The sequence below is a fragment of the Fusarium sambucinum genome, chromosome III, assembly GCF_050947815.1.
Source record: "Fusarium sambucinum isolate potato_lamoka chromosome III, whole genome shotgun sequence".
Taxonomy (NCBI): domain Eukaryota; kingdom Fungi; phylum Ascomycota; class Sordariomycetes; order Hypocreales; family Nectriaceae; genus Fusarium; species Fusarium sambucinum.
The window spans coordinates 3,276,840-3,299,112 of record NC_139292.1 but is presented as its reverse complement, the minus strand read 5'-3'; the positions used below and the strand labels follow the sequence as shown (position 1 = coordinate 3,299,112).

Below are 22,273 nucleotides of genomic sequence, written 5' to 3'. Positions count from 1 at the left end.
GTGTAACCCGCGTCACCCCAGCATCACTACCACGCGCTTATACCACTCTATTTGCCAATCAACTCTCGGGCTTTTAGAAACAACCATTTTCTTGCCGTGCCGTGGCACAACCCACAAGCAAACAGATAAGCCACAAGGCTTTGACCTCTATAGCTTGCGAATGACAAGTCTTATTGTCCTCGAGACGTGGTTGGGTGCGATACGGACCTTGACAACACCATCATATCTCCTTCATTATTGTTTCTGACCATCTTTGCCTCTGTCATGCAGCTCCCGAACCGCGGGATCGGTACGGTCGACGGACCCAATCCCCCGAATGGGAACTAATGTTATCTATTCTCTGATGGGCAACCAGCTCGGGTGCTCTCCCGCAAGCCGCGACTACCTACGGCTTAATGCTCAATGCTCAATGCTCAAGGCCCAAGGCTCAATCACACAGGGCTGACCAGGTTGTTTAGTCTCCTGCGAGACAACGAGACAAGATAGGCGTTGGTACGGCGTCTCTGGAGCCGGGGATAATCCCCTGTATGGCCCGTCTTGCGAATTTCGTCTAAAGCCACTCGGGTTTAGCCTTGCCCTTCGAATGTGTCCCATAAGTTAAAGGCTGACAAGAACACACATGCTTGTGCTGACTGCGCATGGTGGTCAAGTCTGTATCAGGCATGACCGATTACAGCAGCCTGCTTGATGGCATGATGTGATGGCGACTTTGTCCATATCGGCTGGGGTAAGCATCTACCATGCTTCAGCCGCTCGTGATATAGGCAACCAAGGCAGCTTGCCGTGCGGACCCTTGAACGTTTGCCTCGTAGAGGAACACACCTCAGGGATAATGTGTGCTGTCTTCTTTACTTGCCCCTTTGCAAGGCCCGTCTTCAAGATATGCTAGACGGCCCGGATGATGTACCCGTAGCATGAAGACCGGGAATGTCAAAGATTACTTACGCCCTTGAAATTTCCCGTTGAAACCCTGCCAATTTGCAACCTCGTCAAGACTGAACACGTACAGTACTCTCCTTTGTGCTCACCGACTAGCAAGTTCTTGAGATACGTCAGATTCAACAAGAACGAGGTTTCAACATCCCTTGACCCGTCTTTCTCGATTCGGTGGGATGCATGGCTACCGAACAAGCCGTATCCGTTTGGGAAGATCCCACCAGAGCTGAAAATAGTACATGATCCTTGTATTCAGCGTATTGACAAGGGAAGTCACATCCGATTCCTTGTGCGACATCGAAAATGTGGCTTTATTCCCGTGTCCGTTTGAATCCTGTGAGACAAGATACATAGTAGCGTCGTAGCCAAGGGTAGTCCTCGCCTGGAAGGGTATGTCTCGAATTCATATCAGCTGGTCGATTCGTGTGGGATTCAGTACCTTACAAGTACTACAGGCAGGGTGGGTGACATGAGCCAGGTACCGCAAGTGCGAGATGCCATGTTTCAGTATAAGATGGGGGTTTGAAACATTTTATTCCCGCGCGATTCGACTCGATAAGAGGGACTGACTGACAGGTTGGTGTTAGTGAGAAAAAAGAAACCTATGAGAGGACTAATTACTATTATACCTATGTCTTGGAACTCGCAACAAGATAGTCCGCACTCCCTAGGTGATGAAGGGCATAATAGTCCAATGTTATTGAGCTCAAGGATTCACAAGGAACCATGTTAAAGGCTGACAGGACGTGGTAGGCGAGGTGAGGGCGCTTAACTGAGTACTGAGTCCTGAAAGAGCCACGAATAGTACCAGAATGCGCAGTAGTACTCGTAGTTGAAAATACAGACAGACAGATCGATACGTGCAGATTACATACATGCATGCCGCCCGCAAACTCGGGTAATCCTTTGCTATACCCATATTGTAGCGTCCTGTCAAGGGTGCGTTCGGCTGTGAGACTGTGCCGTGTCTGAGCCCTAGGATTATTGGCTTCACGGCCAGGATGTCCGTATCCTGACGACTGTTTTCTCTTTGCACGCGAGACTGCATGTTGGAAGCGAGAAGTGATGAATCACTGGAGCCATGTTATACTGTATCGTAATGTAATGTAATGTACGGAGAAATCAATGTATAATGCCAGGCATGGAAAAGTCATGCCAACACAAGGCAAGGTTTAGTAAAAACCATGCCGTTCTCGAGTCTGTCTCAACTGCAACTGCTGTCACCGCTGGTACAACAGTAACATAGACGCAGTATTAAGCATGCCTTGTTGAGAAAGAGCCTGGTTTCCCTCACCTCTTTTTTTTTTTTGTACCCGGACCCGGCTTATATTCTTGGTCTCTCAGTCTCCATCACGCACGCCCATCGTGAAGGCGAGGGTGAGGGTTAGGGTGAGGATGATGATGACAGGGACATAGACGACGCCCACATGCTGTGCAACGTTGATTCTCGATCAAGGCCGTTGTTTGTTTTTATGCGGGGGCCCTGCACAATTTTGATGTGCTGTTAGTGAGGAGTAAATGAGACGAAGGAAAAAAAAGTCGCAGGGCAAGGCATCTGAGTCAAAGTCAAAAAGCCAAGGCAAAAAAAGACTCCAAAGGCAGTTTGCAAGGGTCGCTCAGGAATGGATCGACAGCAAGGGACCTGGGACATGACCAAGTGAGACACGACAGGGTAAGGAAGGGCCTCGTTTGAGTGAATAATGATACCTGCGTCAAAAAAGTCAAAGCCGTTTTATGGAGAAATCTGCCATGTCTTGGTCTGGGCTGGTCGATGTAAGTTGAGTCGGTGAGGTAGATTAACCTCACCGAGTTTAAGATGGACGACATGGTAGAGCATGGGCATGGGCATAGGCATGGGCATGGCAGCATGGTTAATCAAGAATGAATGAATGATCTGGCCAGACCTGGTCTGGTCCGATGACTGTATTGTGGTCTCCTCAAGATGAAATTGGTGTTTACTTACTTGTGTGGTTGTTTATGTATTTTGTATGTAACATCGCTCATTGGTAGTCGAGAGATGTTTGGTGCCAGAGTTGACGATTAAGGCTGCAGATAGGAGATTGCAAAAAAGTACATACATAAAATCTACAGTCAATCAATGTATATTCTTATTCTGATAACCCGATGATCTGGAACCGCGCTGCCTGCGAGTGCCAGATCATCGTCTAGGAGATTTTCATGTGGGAATGAAATAAAAGGAAATGATGTAAGAGGTAACAGTGTTGCAGAACTAAAATAATGTATAACATTTTGATATCCTCCATCCTTACTAAGTTTACAAGGTCTTGTTGATACGGTGTAAGTCGACTATCGTTAAGTTAAGCACGAGCAGAAGCACGAGCACATCGCTTGCGGCTGTGTGAGAGAAAAAAAGTCAATGCATTGGACGTCATTAAGCAAAACAAAACGGCCATGAAGAAGCGGGGCTGGAGAGGAGTAAGTCAGGCTCTGTTATTTGAGCATCAGGCTGTGACAAAGGTGCAAAATGCATGCTGAGCTGGTGATGTGATGTGCTGTACCGAAAACAGGAGGGGAGTCGAGACGAAACTTTACTGGGCAATAAACATGCAGAGACCCTTACTCCAAGTTTGTCTAGCAATTTAGTTGCATTTCCCAACATCAAATCATGAAACAAAACCGGTCAAGATGATCATTTACCCGCATTCAAAGGGTTCCACTTGAGCAATCTATCTCTTTGACTCTCTGACCCTCCCTTGAAAGAGGAGAGCAAAACTCCTTACTCCTCAATCAATGAGGAGTCGTCACTAACTCAAGCTGTGACTTGTTTGCGGGCTATTGGTAATCCAGAACATTGGTGGAGAGCAGCAAATGCAGGGAGTTGGTTAGGTTAGCATCATCATCACCAACTTTCTGTATCATATCAAATTACATTACACGATATGAACAACCACCCACACACTATCATAAAAGTAAAATAGAGTAACATACGGCTTGAAAGTACAGAGGGAGTTGACGGTGCACATCCAATTCGTCCGGATCATCCAAGCTCTCTTCCCCGACCAGAGCAATCCAAGGATGACTAGCAGAACGGACGGTAAAGTTAATAATTAGAGATGAAAATGGAAATACAAGATGGAGATTGCCGTGGTCAAGTCATGGACGGGATCCAGAGCCGCTTCCCAGGCCAAAAAAGCAAAGTCCTGCTACCTACCTGCAGCTGGTTAGAGGCAGCAGCTTCAGTGGATGAACAGAAGAGAGGAAGAAAAAAAGAGCCCGAGCTTGAAAAGAAGAAAAAAACGAAATTACTGGCCTGTGGCTTTCCCTTCACTAAACTCACACCCCCCTACCTCTTGCCATTCATGGAAGGGCCTCCCTCAAACCATCCCTCCTCTTCTCTTTCTTTGCTTCTTTTCTTGGGTCCCCACTCCACTTCCCACCACCCGCACGTTCGAGTTCGCAAACCCACGCTAATCCTGACCCTGGCCCCCTTTTCGAAACCTTCGAGAATTCCAACAAGAACTGGGGCGAACAGAGCGGTCAATTCTACCCCTGCAGGCCTATTTTTCTTTTTTTTCTTTTTCTTGTCTCTCCCTTCAGCGCCAGTCAAGGACAAGGGCTGCACAATGCCCCGGACCACCAAAGTACAGAGGCAGTACGTGCGTGTACGTGCTCAAGTTGACGCTACAGAAACTCAAGTAACCTACGGTCGACGCCGAAGGCTTGCGGGGTTCATGGCAATCAACACGAGATGACGGATGGATCCTCTCATTTCTGCCATGATGGGCGAACAATCGACACCACAAACGCGTGGTGTTGCACAGAGTTGAGTAGTCCTGGTGGTGGCCCGAAAGCGGCGCGACAGCTCAACAACCCTTTTTCAACCGTCGTGCAGACGCCTGCATACTAAGTATAAACTGAAAGTACTGGTCATGATTATCATTATCCCGTATGGATCAACTTCAAGAAATCAAACACCCGCGTTGCCCTCCCTGTCTCCAGCGATCCGTTTGGATCGGGCCACCCGGCCTGCTGGGTTTGACATTTTTCTGCAAGCTCTTCTGAAACACCTTACGAGATTTTCTTACCCTCGCTCGTCCTCTTTTACACATATGCCTGTCAGGCAGGCGTCTGCCCGCTATCTGCCTCACTTTTTTCCTTGTGCGGGCGGGGCTCCATCTGTTATATTGCGTAGGTGCAGTTCATAATACACACAGATGCAGTTGCAGTAGTCTGCGACATGGGATGGGATGAGATGGTCTTCCCCTACCGAGACTACCTCATTTGTACATACGGTACAATCGACAAGATGCATCAGATCAACCCAGCCCACCGGGTCGCTTGTCCGTCGCCCCCTTTTTCCCCTGAGGCCAACGAGTCCGGCTCTTTTTTTGTGGCCACTCGGCTTCTCCCCTTGAGCGGGGCGCCATGCGACAGGCTACAAGAAAAGTAGTCTCTTGGTAGCACGAGACCTCCCACGCCGTCTCGAGCTGTACCGGCAAACACTGCCATGATCCACTTTCTACCAGTCCGGAAGACAGGATCTCCTTTCCGGACCTCGCAAGGATTTCAAAAGGGAAGAGGTAGATAATGTTATTGGACAGTAAGAAGCGCCCGGACTCGACGATGACGACAGTAAATGTGCAACTCATCCACGGCTGACGCGACACCTTATCGTCTGTGGGCGATAGCGAAGCCGAGGTTGCTCAATACTGGTGGCTACAGTTGAAAGACTAGGCTGTGTGAGGCTCTTCGTGCGCAATGCAGAATCAACAAAGTTTCAGGCTTCACCGACGATATGACTCTATCTGCACTTTGACTTGCAGATGCAACGCGGATCTGACACCTACCCGGCAGACGCCTGAAAGCGTCCACGTCGTCGGTACCCATTTCGAGTCTATTTCAATCTCCTACTGCACATCATGCATACAGATCAAAGGGAGCCGCGGGCGCGTGTGAAACAGGCGAGTGATACTGCACTATGCCGCTTCTGTGAAAGCCAGCCGCGAGCGTCCAAGTGGGGGGCCAGGCCTAGATTTTAGCCACTTCTTGTGCGACAAGAGACGTAGTATTCGGGGCTCGAACAAACGCACGCTGGCGAAGCTCTGTTCTTTTTTTTGCCTTTGTCCTTCCCCAGCCCGGCAGTGTCCAACTTGAACCTGGTCACAATGCCGACGTTCGGTGTACCGATGTGGATTCGGACTTGGATATGGAAGACGCGATTTCATACCGACTACAGCAAAAGGGCGGCTCCCGAGTGGTGACAAGGCGCGGGTGTACGGTACAGAAACCGCATCCAGCATCTCAACCTGCTTGCAGACTAATTAAAGACGATCTAATAAATTGTATCTGTGGAGTCGGCTACACTTCCGGCAGTCTTTGTCGTTCGGGGCTTATTACGGCCCAGCGGCTTGGATGCGGGTGGACCGCTTGACTGACTGACTGGCAAGCTCAAAGTCGAGTCAGAGATGGATCCTTCCTAGGGGAATACCCTACAGCTTCCACGTCTGATGCCCTAACTTGAAACCATCACATTAATTGCAGCATTTTCAAGCCTTAATCACCGCCAGTTTCGTCTTGATGCCAACCATACATATGTGTGGCTTTCGCGCCGCACCGCCGATTCCACGTGCATGCGGTAGGCGAAGGGTCCGGTGCGGCGTGGCGGTGACAATGTCTCGGGTTCCTGATCAGAATCTCACACCTCAACGTCCGACCCCTTGCTCGCTCATCTATGAGTAGCTCCTCTTCTTTTAACCCTACTTTATGGGGCTCTCCGGGGATGGTGATATTTCCGCTTCTACTTCAAACACACATGTTTTACGTATTTGTTGGCGCTTCATCTCGATGACTGTGGAAGCCGTGAAAATTTCTCATAGATGTCAAGTAGCGGCCCAACATATGACTGTAACTCTCTGAATGCGCACATATTTCTTCGGTCAAAGTCAGCCACGTGTCTGTCAGACCGGCCTGTCATGCTCTGGTTCCATGCGACAAATCAAATTACGTTGTTGCCTGTCGGTTTATTTTTGACAAGGACCGTTGGCGAGAAACCTGGGATCTTTCAGTGATAGCCCCGCCTGTCTGGGGGACGATGTCTGTATCGATCACTGGAGCAAGTGGTCTCATCTGCCTACTACGTACAGATTTCCTTGAGCTTGGCAGCACTTACACATGGGCTTCTCGGCCTAGTCGTGCCCTTCTCGGCCGACTGATATATGACAAGAAGGAACACATATTCCGCGCCGCAAAGTCGATATCTCGTAGATTAGCATTGCTTTGTAATAAACACGAGATAGTCACAACTTGATTCATTATGCCAAAACAGATCACAATCAAGTCCTTGGACAACATCCTAGTAACACTGCCCTGCACACCGAATAGGAGAGGAACCTTGGCGATTACTCGTCTTCTTCTAGGTGAGCGAGCGCCTCGAGCTCGTATGCAGTAGGCAGTGAAACATGGTTGATGTATGACAAGGCTGTGGTGTTCTGATGGTGCTGGCAATGCAGGTCGATCCCGAATGACTCCTTCATGCATGGAAGTCACCTGCTGACTATGTGATCCATCGGTCTGGAAACCCCAACAACGGTATGAGATGTTTGGTTCAGGCATGCGGAATAAACCGCCGGTCGGTGGGTGTGAGCAAGCAACACAGAATCATCAAGCGAGAAACGCATTACAAATGAAGCATGCATCAAATACAAGGAAAATTGCCATGAAACAGCCATGTCTGTCGACCTCTGCCTGATATTGGCAATATGAGCTGGCTGAGCTGGCTAAGAATGTGGGGGGAAACAACATGGACTTCTTGGAATAGACATTTACAACACCGCAACTCCTATCACAGTATACACCGAACCGATATCTTTTTGTGCTCTACCCCAAAATCGACGTCACTACGCGCTGCCAAGACTGGGATAACGGGCCATGCCATGTGCCAGGTCAATTGGTGATGGTGCTGACTGACAGACATTCGGCTCCGCTGGAATCTCAATGCTGTGCTGTACGCTAGTTATTGTGCACCGAAGAGGTGTGGTGCAGTTCCGGGAGGTCTTCCCTAGTAACATTATCGCTCCACAGCCAGGCTGAGGCGACCCCGGGGAGGATTCCCGTGTGACGAGCCCCGGAGCCGTTGCTCGCGGTTCACCGCCTCCTGTCTGATATCCTGTCTTTTTGGGCAACATTGTGTGGGTTGAACTCGTCTATTGCAGCCAATGCGATAACATGGAAGTCAACTGACCGTATTTCAGGTTGCTGATGTTTTGGATGCATAAGGCAGCTTTGAAACAAGAATCAATCTGATGTCGTCGTGGCATGGCATGGTAGTCAGGACTTTTTGACTACGGGTGCACCACTCAGAGCATGCACCTAGCCACGGCGGATATACCGGAGTGCAGGCAGTAGTAAGCCGCTGCGTTTGGTTATGTTTACTGTTTTGGCTTTATGGTTCCAGCTCCATTCGCACCCAACAATTAAGCTCGAACCCAACCGTCGGTCCATAAGAGATTACTCAAGACACATCCCCGTGGGCTGCAAAATGCGCCCTTGCAAACCTGAAGAGAGACTCAGATACCCCTGCAGAGGTACTTGTTGAGTACTTTCGCCTGGTCGCTCAGGGCTCACCCCGTCTCCGTCTCCCTGGGACCCAGCCCCTGCAGGCCCAAGCCCAATGTCCAGTCCGCCCTGTCTACTGTCAAACTAGGATGACTGAGGTGTGTGTCGCCCTAGGCTGGAGCCCCACTGCCCATGTCATGCCCAAGAACTGGCCGTTCGCCGCATCGCAGCGCAGTTAGTGAGTGTACCTAGTGTCGGACACGACAGGAGATTTGCCCTTTGGCGCTCATGTCACCGCTCGTTCCAAGCTTGTGGTCTAGGTAGGGGAGAAACCCCCCCAGGTAAGGGAAGGCCTGGTAACTAATTAATCCTATCCTATTTACTCCAAAGATGATCACTGTGACATGTACATGTACCCCAGTCCTGGTCTGTGAGGGGTGCAACTACACCCACTCCATAGCTGCTTCTTATAAGTTAATACGCCCCATCTTGGGTCCTTCTTCTTTCCTTCTGCGAACCTTCTATAACCCTTTAATTAGTCTCCCTCCTCCCTCCACCACCTCGGTTCTTACTCTGTGTTCTTTCTCTACTTGTTTATCAACTTAACCTTTTATCGATTCAAGCAACCAGCTTCAGCTTGTATCTTGCATTCACATACAACCATACTTCACCTCTTACTCGACGACAACCTCTAGCGTAGTCGCTTGTCTCATGCTATCAGACACAACGAAACGAAGCAACTCAATTGGCGAACAAGTTTGAGATATCCAACAGAAGACGACATCAATTCACCAAGAGACACCCATTGTACCGAAAAAGAAAGCTTCCAGGAGGATCACAAACAGCAAATATGGCGAGGAGTCGTCAAATGTCCGCGGCCAACCGCGATGCTAGCCGCAAGGAGAGACAGCTTCCTCCATTTCCCACAAAGCAGATGTTTGTTCTAGGTATGAGCTCAGCTTGTATGATTTTTGCCCGTTGGATCTAACAATTGGCAGCCTGCTGCAGAATATGCGAACCAATCGCATTTATGTCAATCTTCCCTTACATCTACTACATGATCCAGGACTTCAACATCACTGATGACACCAACAAGATTTCAGTATACGCTGGCATGGTGACTTCTGCCTTTACATTGGCCGAGTTCTCCACTGGTGTTCTTTGGGGACGACTCAGTGACAAGATTGGCCGAAAGCCTGTCCTCCTGTTTGGTTTGCTTGGAACTGCTTTGAGCGTGTTGGTCTTCGGCTTTGCTCCCAGCTTGCCAGTTGCTCTTTTTGCCCGCGCTCTGGGTGGTCTCCTCAATGGTAACATTGGAGTCCTACAGACCACCGTTGCCGAGCTTGTAACTGTCAAGGAACATCAGCGTAAGTTGAACCAAACCATTGAAAACGATTTGCTCTAACACTTCGACAGCACGTGCTTATACTATCATGCCCATGGTGTGGTGCATTGGGTAAGCGAATATAATGCATGTAATCATTAGTAGCAATTGCTGACTATATTGCCTCTTTAGATCTATCGTTGGACCTATGATTGGAGGAGCTCTCGCTCGACCATGCATCAGCTACCCCGAGATCTTTGCCCGTGGAACCATCTGGGACCGATACCCTTACCTCCTCCCTAACCTTTTCAGCGCCGCTACTGTTTTCTTTGGTGTCATTATCGGACTTCTCTTCCTCGATGAGACCCACTCTGAGAAGAAGAACCAGAGAGATCGTGGACGAGAAATCGGAGACTACATCTCCAGCTGGTTCGGTGGTGTCACCAAGTGCAACGGACGAGACCGCTCTCCTGAGAAGCAGGCTCTTCTCGATGGAAAGCATCATGTTCAGTATCTTTCAGCCGCTCCCCGACCTGGCTCTGCGCATTCCGAGGATGAGGCTCTTCCCGCTTATCGAAGCCAGGAGAACTCTCCCCGACTTTCTCCCCAGGCCGACACCCAGTCTCTGGTTGATGCCCCATTGGAGCCTGTTCTTGAGCGCAAGACCAAGACTTTCACCAAGCCTGTCATCATGAACATCATCTCTTACGGTATTCTCGCATTGTAAGTTATCCGCGCACGGAAAACGTTATTAGTCTAACACACCTTGCAGCCACACTATGACTTTTGACCAGCTTTTCCCCGTTTTCCTCAGCACCAAGCGACCCGAGCACCCTGTTCACGACCTTCCTTTCAAGTTCACCGATGGATTCGGACTCGAGACCAAGATGATTGGTATTATCATGTCCGTTCAAGGATTGTACTCGCTCTTCTCCAACTACCTCATCGTCCCTCCTGTTACTCGACGACTTGGTTCTCTCCGACTTTTCCGAATGCTCGCTTTCTCGTACTTTGCGCTTTACTTGGTCACACCCTACCTGGTGCTCCTCCCTGACTCCATGAGAATGCCAGCTATTTACCTCCTGGTCATTTGGAAGTGCACCTTCTCCACTATGGCTTACCCCAGCAACGCTATCCTGCTTGCCAACTCAGCACCCTCTAAGCAGGTTCTTGGCACGATCAACGGTATTGCGGCCTCAACTGCCAGCTTGTGCCGAGCTCTTGGCCCCACACTCTCTGGACTGCTGTACTCTTGGGGTCTCCAGACTGGATACTCTGGACTGGCTTGGTGGTTTAGCGGACTTATCACCATTGTTGGAGCTTACCTTAGCTCTCAAATCACCGAGGGCGGTCCCCAGGAGGAGACAGCGCTGCCTGAGGAGGATCCCCTCTTGGACGAAAGTCTTTTCACCGACTACGACGAGGAGAACACCGTTTAAGGGACCAGCGGCAGCAACACGCGACTCGAATTTTTCACATGGAGTTTGAATGTTTCGAGCAAAGCGAATAATCGGAACAAAAAATCTGGCGTCATTGCTTTCAGGGACGGATTGTATAAAGGGCACGCAAGGCCCCGGTCGAATAATACCCCCCATTTTTTTCCAACACAGCGACGAGGCATGGAACAGGCGTTTTTATTACAACAAGACGAAAAAGAAGACGGATGAATTGGGATATCTTCTTTTCTCTCTCTCACGACACATAGACTATGGATTCGGTACAGGACGGATTCAACGACAGGTAGAAGGATATTTTGATTTTCAATTTTTGGGACATTTCTTTGTAATGGGTTTGCTACACATACGGCTGATGGCACCATTGCCCATGCAACATCGTCTACATCACGACCCTGGAGGTTTAGAAGGCGTTTGTCAGTATGGGCCTTTTCTTTTCTCTTCATGTTGGTGGCCCCGAATGTCTCGATAGTTTTTGTTTTTGTTTTTTCAGGCTTTTAAGAGTATGCGATTTACTCAGTTCTGGCTACCTCGCGGGGCCAAACTGGCGGTGTAAGAAAGGAACGAAAGGGAAAGGATAGGAAAGGACATGTTAGGATAGTCTCATTTGCAGTAATTTCAAGACTGCAGTCTCATTGAACAAGATTTATGCACAGAACTTTTATCTTACTCTGTTTCTTCAAGTGACATGTTGCTAGCTAGGTACATGGCGATAGATGCATGAAGCGTTATGTGGATGCAGGGACATGGCTCTGTAAGCGGTCAAAACACGCATATTCCCGGCGGTCAGAGAGGTAGGGAGGTGTGGAATTATCTTGATCGGAAACGTAGTGAGATTTGTAGAGTTCTTGAAGCATTGAATATGCATGTCAACTAGGTACATATATTGTTGGTTCTAGACCTCGTGATGAATCCTGTGCCACAGATATGGTTTGGACTGTACAAGACAGGTTGGCGGCCAGGATGGATGTACGTAAATCCTTTGACCGAGTATGACCCGTCCATTCGGTAACCCAAAAAGGCATTTACAATAGAAGAGAGTCAGTAGTCAAGAAACGAGTGAACAAGAGCAAGACCTTGGCTGCTACAAGCCAACCCCATGATCTGATGTCCAGGGATATAGATAGTATATACTCTGCATGGATTGATAGTAAATGTTTCGTTGGAAGGGCACAGAGATTACAGTAGAATGGTAATCTGGTTTTATGCAGTCGTATGAGTAAGTCTGTAATTAATGGTTGTACGATTCGTGCGCTCTTAGATGCTGATGTATCGAATTGACTTGATGAATGGTGTGGGGAGAGAGAATGGGACCCTTGTTATGTGAAGAATAGGTTTGTACACCTTTTCCTACAGAGCAATATGGCTGTTCGTGCTGTGCTGTGCCGTACTGTCATGTCAAAACCCACTCATCCATTCCCCAATGTAGTATCTGACGGCGAGAGCTGAGAGGTACTGTGTGTAGGACAGGGAACTGAACCGCCTGTATAGCCGGGCAATGTTTGTTTCCTTGAGAAGCGGGGGAGAGAAGAAAGGAAAAAGAAAGAAAAGATTAGCTTGGTAGTTTGGAAGTAAGTGGTGAGAATTGGTGATGATATGTTACAGTCTAGCTGCTAAGGTAATAGAGTATTCATCTATCTTGGACACTGTACTCAGAGGACCCTTGTTTGCCTAAATCGTGTGAAACAAGTCCATCTGACAAGGTCAAAGACAAAGAACGGCCATCAACCACCGTCACCCCCACCAATAATTTATTCGTCCAACTGTTGACTGTACTTGTAAGCTCTTGATTCGGATGCTTCTAAAGCCTTTTTCGCTCCCTTATCTTGTACCGCTCTCATGACAGTTATTCCTGATTATACTTGCCCAATGTAGTTTCTATACTGCAATACTTGATTAATCCCTGCAAACCAACCATTGAATACACTATCGAACAGTAGACCTACAGAAAAAGACCAATCTTACAAAGATTTGTCCATATCTTTTTTCTTATCAGCCTACACTACAACCCACGCCTTGACAGCTCTTGTCTACCTACTATACGTTAGCGGCTGCCTCGGCTCCGTCGATCCTTTCCCGCATTTATCTTTCGGTTGTCATCTTGTCTCATTTCCATCCACATCCTCAAACCATCCCACGTCCCTCTTTCAGCCTCAGCCGCCTCCTCCTCCAGCTGGCGCTCATGTTTTGTGCTTACCGTATTCTCCGTTAATTGTTAGTCCCGGCCCGGATTACTCAATCTACCGCTCCGCTTTCCGACCCCCCGTCTCCGTTCCGTTTCAAGCTCCAGTTCAAGCTTCCATCATCAATCAATTCCCTCCAAGGAAACCAACCCTCGACCGACGCTGCCTCTCCGATTGACACTGTGACGTCTCACCTCCGCCTTTCGCTTCCCATCTCCGTCACATAAAAAAAAAAACTAAGCGGCGCCACCACCGGTTGCCCGCCAGGCCCGTCACAATGCCTGCGCGTGGCCCTCCGTCTCCGAGCTCGCAACCTGCAAAGCGACAGCGACAAAATTCTTTTGACGATGAATCACCGCGCAACGGCCAGTCGAGCCCGCATAACCGTGAACGTGAACGTCTCCAGGCCGACGGCGCATCTGCCCCCGCCTCGGCATCTTCCACCACCGCCTCTCCAACAGTAACGGCCAAGGCGGGCCAGAGCAGTAACTTTCGCAACGTCAGTGCCTGTAACCGTTGTCGCCTACGTAAGAATCGTTGCGACCAGAAACTTCCGAGCTGCGCAAGTTGCGCCAAGGCGGGAGTTGCTTGTGTCGGCTATGACCCCATTACAAAGAAGGAAATACCACGAAGGTACGATACGGATCTTGTGATAGCGCGCGACAATTCCGACGTGCTGCGCTAAGCTTCAGCTATCAGTCATTTGGTGTCGCGTACTACGGAATTGCTGCAAGAACAAGTGAATGAATCTGACTGACCTACCGCGCAGTTATGTTTTTTACCTCGAGACTCGAGTAGAGCAGCTGGAGAATCTGCTCAATGCCAACAACATCGCCTTCCCCCCAGCCGAAAATCTCGAATTGTGTTCCAGGATAGGCACCGACACCGCCAGTATCAACTCAAATACCGAAACAGGGTATTCTGTAGCATCAGAAGCTGGCGATCGCGGCATGGGCAGACCCCAGACTCAAGCAGTTGAATCGCTGAAGAAGAAGTCAGGCCAAGCAGGTTTCCTCAACAACATTGTGAGCCCTTCGAAACCTCGTTCTCTCGCGTCTGCATCCGGTGTCTCGTTTGCGCGGGTCGTGTACGCGGCAGTTCAATACTCGGCTGCTGGACAACCGAACTCGAATGATTCGAGAGCTCCTAGGCAGCCGAGCGGAAATGGAGCTTCTCTGCGCGATTCCTTCTTTGGCCTGCATACTAGGCCTTCAATCAAGCCCGCTGCTTTCCCCAGCAAGGAGGTTGGCTTGCGACTTGTGCGACTATATTTTGAACATTCGAACCCTCAGATCCCCATCTTGCACAGGGGAGAGTTCATGCAGACATTTGAGCGCATTTACGCGACAAAGGATCCGGCTCGAGGTTCGCGAGAATTGTACCTGTTGAATATGGTTTTCGCTATTGGCTGTGGTGTCATTGTGGGCGAGCCAGTAAAAACAGAATCATCCGGTGATTCTGGTATGGACAATAGGAGCCGTTGTGAGCCTGAAGAATATCATGCGAGCGCTATTGTACACCTGGAATCGTGCTTGAGCAATAGCGGGGGAGGTTTGGAGGTGTTGCAAGCCGTACTTCTTCTCGCCAATTTTGCTCTCCTTCGTCCCGTCCCCCCTGGTCTTTGGTATGTGCTGATTGATCGTATGTGGTGTTTGGAGCTCGCCTGACTAACACGGACCAGGTACATTATTGGAGTTGCTGTGCGACTTGCAGTCGATCTCGGTCTGCACTATGAGGACGACCGAGAAATCGATGCTGGGCCCAACGAAACCGAGCAGACTGACGGTGCCCGGGAGAATGGTGGTCAGGGCCGTGGAAAGAAGTTGTGGATTCGAGATATGCGACGACGTCTCTGGTGGTGCACGTACTCTCTAGATCGTCTAGTCAGCACATGCGTCGGAAGACCATTCGGCGTGAGTGATCAGGTCATCACAACTGAGTTCCCCTCACTGTTGGACGATGACTATATTACGCCGACTGGGTTTCGGGATTCACCGCCCGACCAGATCCAACCCAGTTACAAACATGTAGCGCATCATTACTTCCGCCTTCGACTGCTGCAGTCCGAGATTCTCCAAGTGTTGCAGTATAACCAGGCCCAGATTGCCAAAGCTGGCGTGCAGGGCAAGTATCCCGATATGCACATTCATTTGCCGTCGCCATTCCTGGTGCAGTTCGATTCGTTCCGGTCGTGGCGCATAGACATCGATCGAAGGCTGTATCAATGGAAGACGTCAGCACCATCAAAGCAGGAGACCGGTGTCATGTTTTCGACAGAGTTCCTAGAGCTCAACTACTGGCAGGCCATCATCATGCTCTATCGTCAGAGTCTCAGCGTTCCAGCTATGTTTGAGGGCGAGTACAACTCATCAAACGAGGTTAACAGCCCAACGGCCTTTCAAGCAGAGCTTCGTGAAGATGAGGACCGTATTTATCTCAAGGTCGCCGAGGCAGGGCAAAAGATTCTTCGTTTGTATCGACAACTTCACCTCAGCGGGCTCGTGAGCTATACATATCTTTCCACGCATCACCTGTTCATGGCAGGAATCTCGTACCTTTATGCCATATGGCATTCGCCCATCGTACGAAGTCGCCTGGTAAGTTTAGACGAAATAAGAGTCCTCGGGGAAATATACTAATAGTGGACCCAGAGCATGGATGAAGTGGACTTTACTATTCTCGCTGCCAAATCGGTTCTCACAGACATGATCGACAAGTGTCCGCCCGCCGAGACATGCCGAGATGCATTCGATCGAACGGCCAAGGCCACCATTAAGATGACCTCTTCAACAGGCGGTTTCGGTGCACCAGCGGCCCGAAGACAGCGTTCTGCATGGAACACGCCACCCGACACGTCAAAGACGTCTGCCCAAGCACGTCACCGTCCTCAGGGCTCAGACCAGGCGTCTTATCCAATCGACCTGTCCCTCTCCGACTCCCTTTCATCTCCTAGCATGTCAGTCACCGGCGACGGAAATGCGCAGCCATCACCGCCGATGGCACGGTCATCTGAAGGATACTTGATGCAATCACGAAACAGAGGCGGGCCAAGTCCATCAGACTCTGGTCTCAAACAAGAAGGCTCCCCTGCAGAGTCAGGCATGGTTCCTTCACCTGTTCCTCGAAGGATGACTTCCCAACCTTCCAATGGGGGATCATTTGGGGGACAACAGCAATTCAATGGGCAGGATTACCCAGATGCACAGACCATGGAATTCCTCCAGAATCTGGGAGCGTCTTCAAACGGTGATTTCAACCCCATGGACCAGTCACAGCTCGATATGGGACTCAGCATGAATTGGGAAGGGCTTCATCATGACTTTGGTGAGGCACCTCAACTGAACCCCTTTGACACCTTTTTCTTTGGTGGCCCACAAGGAGGAGGTAACCAAGACGGTGGCATGAACATGTAAGATGGTAGATTTGATATATGTTGGGGTTGTTTCTGTCTTTATTGCCGGCGCGATGTCTAGAACAGATGCGACGTGAGTCTGCTCAGCACAATGGAGGTGGTATTTTGATGTTATTTGTTATGAGTTGATGCATCAAAAGGTGAGAGGTTGCTTTTTTTGTTGATGGCTGAAGCTCCGAAAAGTAGATGTTGATACTTACAAGCTGGGAAGATTTAAGAGCAGGGAAATCATGATTGGTTTGTTATCAGTTTTATACCATGGTGAGGTACAAAGTCGATTTAAAGAGACGAGTCTATATCATGAATTGGAATAGTACATAGCTGAAAAGGGGTATTGATATTGATGTTACTGCCCTCTGATGAATTCGCATGTATTGTACATAATCACGTCTTACGCGATTAATGATATTGACAAATGATCGCTAACATTTCCCTCAATAAAGTAGGTGTGATTTGATTTCTTTGGCAGCAGCTGCACCTGATCAGAAATGAACGAAAGAACCATGATATTACTGAGCCCTTGTTCATATCAAGATTACCTTGCCAGTTGGAATCCTAAAAATATCCTCATTCAGCCTCTAGCTTTCGGCTATTCAAATCATCCACTCATAAGAAGAAGAAATATGCACATATTACCTACCTATGTTTGGCCCAAGCTGTTGTAGGCCTTTTAACAGACTCGTACAGTGGATATGTACCTATTGTTTAGGTAGGTGGATAGGTAAAGGTGGATAAGTGACAACCTACCTAGTCCATGGATGCTCTCGGCCGCCATTTAGCCCGTTGACTTTGACTTTGATTGTCCCCGGCAACGTCATTTAGACATCCATTTGCATCTTCCTACATAATCCATCTCAGTAATCAATCAATCAACCAACTCATTGTTGCCAACCTCATTTCTTCCACCGCACCCTAATAATATCGAAAACATAGCGAATACCATCGAACAAACCGATTACCTGGATAACACATACGTTTCTGCATATCGCGCCGCTTTGCACTGAACCGCTCGCATTGCCGTCAGTCTCCGTGAACAGTTAGCTATTAACAAGTTCCAAAACTAAACGATATCATCACCAAAGTCAGAACACAAACACATCGTTCCTCACCCAAAGGACGGCTCAAAGCCCTTGTGTATTGTCGCTCCCTCTGAGGAGCGGCGGGGATCATCATGGCGGTAGAAGAGGGCGAGTATGTATCCCATGGACCCTGAAAGCGAACATAGAGCTTATCAATCATGACTCAATTATTTGCATCACCACTGACATCGTCCAGTATTTACCCAACCGAGGCTCTCATTCTAAAACAGTCGCGGAGACATTATCGTATACCCGTACGATCACAGTACGTCAATCATGCATTCTGTCCCGGCGCCGTCATCCTCAAATAGCTGATGTCCACAGGCACTGGCAGCTACGCTCTCTGATTAGCGCCGAGAAACAAAGCATCGTATATTTTCCCGGAGGCACCGGTAGCAATCATATCCAGCGACTGAATGTATCAACTCGAGAATGCGAAACAATCAAACTCCTGACTTTTGCGCCGCGATGTCTCGTTGCTGAGAAAGGATGGTTGTGCTGTGGGAGTGAAAGTGGCGATTTCGTGGCGATGCGGCTTGATGAAGGAAACGAAGACAACGAAGATCCTCTATCTGGAATCGACCCAGAAACTCGACTCTATCTCGGCCTCGATGCCCACCCTAACGATCCCGTATTCTCTCTCATCTCGCGCGCCAGGCGATCCCAAAAGAACATGATCGCCAAAAGTATGAAGTTGGCCAAAGACAGGGTGAACTGTATCACGCTCTGGTTTCCACCCACGACAATGCCGGCGAATGCAAAAGCCTACAGGGAACCAGTAGCAGTGTTGGCCAATAACGACCGGACCGTTACTCTAGTCAGCCTACGTGATTTTGACGAAAAAGACAAGACAGAGGCGTTGGATATCATCACATATCCCGACTTTGTGAATCGATCTCTTCTATCCCCCGATGGAAGATTCCTGATTTCCATTCTTGACGACCCATACATGTACATCCACGAGCGAGTAAGGAAGACTGCCGAATCGCCAGCAACCAAGTCACCTGATGATGTCGCATACCAATGGGAGCAGACTCAACGAATTCTACTCAAAAGTCAAAGAAAAGATGACAGGACTGACAGTAGGGGAAGCTTCGCGGCCTGTTTCTCAGAATCAGGAGCATACCTCGCTATCGGAACCCAACATGGTACAATTTCTATCTTCAACGCCGCTCTTCTTGCAGATCCCGATGCCGACCCCCTTATCACAACCTTTGAGTCCTCTCGCCCACGCAGTGGCCCTGGTGCTATCCGAGATATGGCCTTTTGTCCTGGCCCGTACGACTTGTTAGCCTGGACAGAGGATAGAGGACATGTCGGGATTGTTGATATGCGAAGTAACTTTGTCATTCGCCAGATTGTCGACATTGAAGACCCAGTGTTCGAGCGTATCAACATTATCGACCGAAACGCGTTTGACCCGCGCGGTTTGGAGAGTCGTCGCGATAGAAGAGATCAGGCGGCGGGTACGAACGCCGCAGAGAATCACACACGCCGCGACGTGCTCGAACATCTCAACACCCCTCTTACTGCCAGTGAGACGTTGGTACTTGAAGCCATGCAGATGGGCCGAACCAATCGTGAGAGATTGATCCAGCGAGCTTCGGCGGCGGCAGAGGACAGGCCGATTGGGGGGCCAACCACATTTTGGGCCCGTCGCCGGGGCCCTGCTCATAATGCTGCTGCCGTTGACAATGCCGAGCAGTCTAATGATCGTGGAAGCAGCAGCGTTGGCCGCGCGATGGGGGGTATTTTGGGTAACGGATATCGGTTTCGTCCTGGTGGTATGATCTCGCGAGCTACACGGCCCACAGGCATGGCCGAGGGCGAATCCCTCGAAGGCTTCACAAGAAGGAGACGTGAAGAGGAGCGCCGACAGGAAAGCCTTGGTGAAACCGTGGCGATGCTTAGTAGGGAACGTCAGAGACAAGACCCCTCCTATCTCCAAGTGCTTGATATCCTCCAGGCGCGAGAGCGAGACGCCGATCGTGACCTAGATGACACGACTATCATAGTACCACTCGTAAATCAAGTTGTGAACAGATGGGAGGAGGACCATGGTGTTTTCGAGGTGCCGCCTTCGCCAGACAACACCGCTGGGCTGGCTTGGAGTGAAGATGGTCGTGTTCTGTAAGTGCTTCCTTCTCAAAGTCTTGTGAAGTTTTGCTAACGATTTGTAGTTTTGTCGGCGCACAGAACGGCATATATGAGCTTCACGTCGACGTGCAAAGCAGAAAGTTTTGCCCCAGTATTTCTTTGAGGTGAAGTTGAGAAGGAGAAGTTGGAATTGGCGCTTGGCTGAACTTGTCTCTTGACGAAGGAAGAATTTGAGAGCCCTTGGGATGGGATTGATATCTTGTTTTGATACCAAAATGATGACCAGTAATGATGGTTGTTTATACGCATTGGCACATTTCATCGGAGTATGGGAACTTTATGGCGTTTTCGATTCTTATCCAAGTCAACTTCCCTGCCGTCTACTCGTTATTTCGAATGAAACCTCGGAGGCAGTCAAGTGGAAACAACTAATTAGTGGAACAAATTTGACATATCCTTACAATGACTTTGTAGACCCATATAGTAAATTCTGCACCATTTCAGCGATGGCTAGGGAACTTGTTAATCCAGGGCTTTCAATGCCTAGAAGATTTACCCAGCCCTCATACCCTTCTTCTTTCCGAACAATAAAGTCTTGGAATCCTTTGCCCTGGCGAACAGCATCTTGACCAGCTAGTTTAGGCCGGATGCCAGCATAGTCTGCTACCAAGGCCGAGGCATCAATGCCCGGTAGATAACGTTGGATCTCGTTAATGGCTTGCGGCAGTCGTTCCGCGTTGACGGCCAGATCATTGGGGTCATCAATCCACTCAACATCAGGGCCGAAGCGTAGACGACCCGCAAGATCAAGTGTAAGATGGGTGCCCAAACCTGCGATGCCAGGCTCAGGCACCGGGTAGATAAGCCGTGAGATCTTGGGTTGAGATGCCGAGTATGAGAAGTAATTGCCCTTGGCATAGTGCAACTTCTGGCGCTTAGCAGAAGGTACTATCATATTATGAACGACTGCTGCTCCAAGCCCCGCAGCATTTATGAGCGTCTCGGTCGTGATACTCGACGTCTCACCGGTGGAGGCGTCTTTGACCTCAATTTCCCAACCCTCGCTACCGGGCTTGGATCCGAGAGGAGTGATGTTAGAAACAGGTGAATTGAGCGCTGCAACACCTCCAGCGTCTTCAAAGAGGCCCTGGAGACACAACATTAAGCCGTGTGAGTCCACGATGCCTGTTGTTGGACTCTCGAGCGCGCACGCAGCCTGGACACCCTCACCATCCCGTTTTACCTCTTCGCCGCTGACCCACCGTGTAGTAACACCGAGCTCGTTTTGGCATAGGGTGTGAAGCTTGTCAAGAGTTTCTTGCTGGACCTCGTTCTGGGCGACGATCCATTTGCCCATGCGGCGGTGGCCGATGCCGTGCTTGTCACAAAGCTCATAGAGTAGATTCTTGCCACGAATGCAAAGCTTTGTCTTTAAACTCGATGGTCCGTAGTATATACCCGCGTGGATGACTTCGCTGTTGCGAGAGCTTGTCTCTGTGCCGATGGCATCATGGCGCTCGATGAGTACGGTCGAGGTGCCGTCTCTTTGCGCCAGTTGGCGGGCTACAGCAAGTCCAACGACGCCACCGCCTATAACCTGCGATATGGTTAACTATCATTCTTTGATCCCTTATGTAATATATTGTGGCAAGCCCAATGAAGTTTGTTCTCTGTTGAAAACCTCATGAGCCAAATGGGGTCCATCTGGGAATGAATAGGTTATGAGATTGACTGACAGCATGAGTGAAATCAGCATTGACTGCTGCTGTTGAGCTGAAGTTGTGCCTTTGGGAGGATAAGAAGTTGGAGGAAAATTTCCGTGTTGCAAGACGAAGCATCGTTGGTGTTGTTGAGGTTGAGTTGTGAATTTGCAAAGGAATTCGGCGAAGTGAATCTATATACCGAATTGCCGATGACGCAGCATTAACGGGCAACGTTCACCATAAACCGACATGCGCTTATATATTTCTATCAAGAGATGTATTATTCCGAAGCTGGGGTGTTTTCATGTCTATTTTGACTTTGTTTGGGACGTGTAGAGAATAACCGCTCATCATGGGATTCATACCCTAAAGTCGCTCATGTCTAATGTCATACAATAGCATCTTGTCACATTCATACTGGCAAGAATACCTTATTCCCTCAATGCACTATCTGAGCTCATCGTAGATATACATAGTATGTGACTTACTAACGCCATATGCATTCCTATCAGTTCCCATCCTGAGTCAAGCCCGACTTCCAGACTGGGCTTTTATCGCTAAACGCCATGA

At 49.3% G+C, this 22,273-nt stretch overlaps 4 protein-coding genes across 4 annotated transcripts; 3 read left to right on the top strand and 1 right to left on the bottom strand.

The window, feature by feature from the left end:
- Nucleotides 1–9,301: 9,301 nt before the first annotated feature.
- On the top strand, nt 9,302–11,214 carry FSST1_011258 (major facilitator superfamily domain-containing protein; the record flags this gene model as incomplete). Its single annotated transcript, XM_083234372.1, has 5 exons — nt 9,302–9,398; nt 9,450–9,818; nt 9,868–9,907; nt 9,968–10,498; nt 10,548–11,214. The coding sequence occupies 5 exons, from the start codon at nt 9,302–9,304 to the stop codon at nt 11,212–11,214; spliced, it is 1,704 nt and encodes a 567-aa protein (XP_083080954.1).
- A 2,475-nt stretch (nt 11,215–13,689) lies between these two features.
- FSST1_011257 (transcription factor domain-containing protein) lies at nt 13,690–16,825 on the top strand (the record flags this gene model as incomplete). Its single annotated transcript, XM_083234371.1, has 4 exons — nt 13,690–14,045; nt 14,182–15,036; nt 15,094–16,009; nt 16,055–16,825. 4 exons carry the CDS (start codon nt 13,690–13,692, stop codon nt 16,823–16,825), a joined length of 2,898 nt encoding a protein of 965 aa, XP_083080953.1.
- A 1,170-nt stretch (nt 16,826–17,995) lies between these two features.
- Nucleotides 17,996–20,168, top strand: FSST1_011256 (uncharacterized protein; the record flags this gene model as incomplete). Its single annotated transcript, XM_083234370.1, has 4 exons — nt 17,996–18,015; nt 18,100–18,168; nt 18,228–20,033; nt 20,084–20,168. The coding sequence occupies 4 exons, from the start codon at nt 17,996–17,998 to the stop codon at nt 20,166–20,168; spliced, it is 1,980 nt and encodes a 659-aa protein (XP_083080952.1).
- A 289-nt stretch (nt 20,169–20,457) lies between these two features.
- On the bottom strand, nt 20,458–21,838 carry FSST1_011255 (FAD dependent oxidoreductase; the record flags this gene model as incomplete). Its single annotated transcript, XM_083234369.1, has 2 exons — nt 20,458–21,597; nt 21,737–21,838. The coding sequence occupies 2 exons, from the start codon at nt 21,836–21,838 to the stop codon at nt 20,458–20,460; spliced, it is 1,242 nt and encodes a 413-aa protein (XP_083080951.1).
- Between the last annotated feature and the right edge of the window lie 435 nt (nt 21,839–22,273).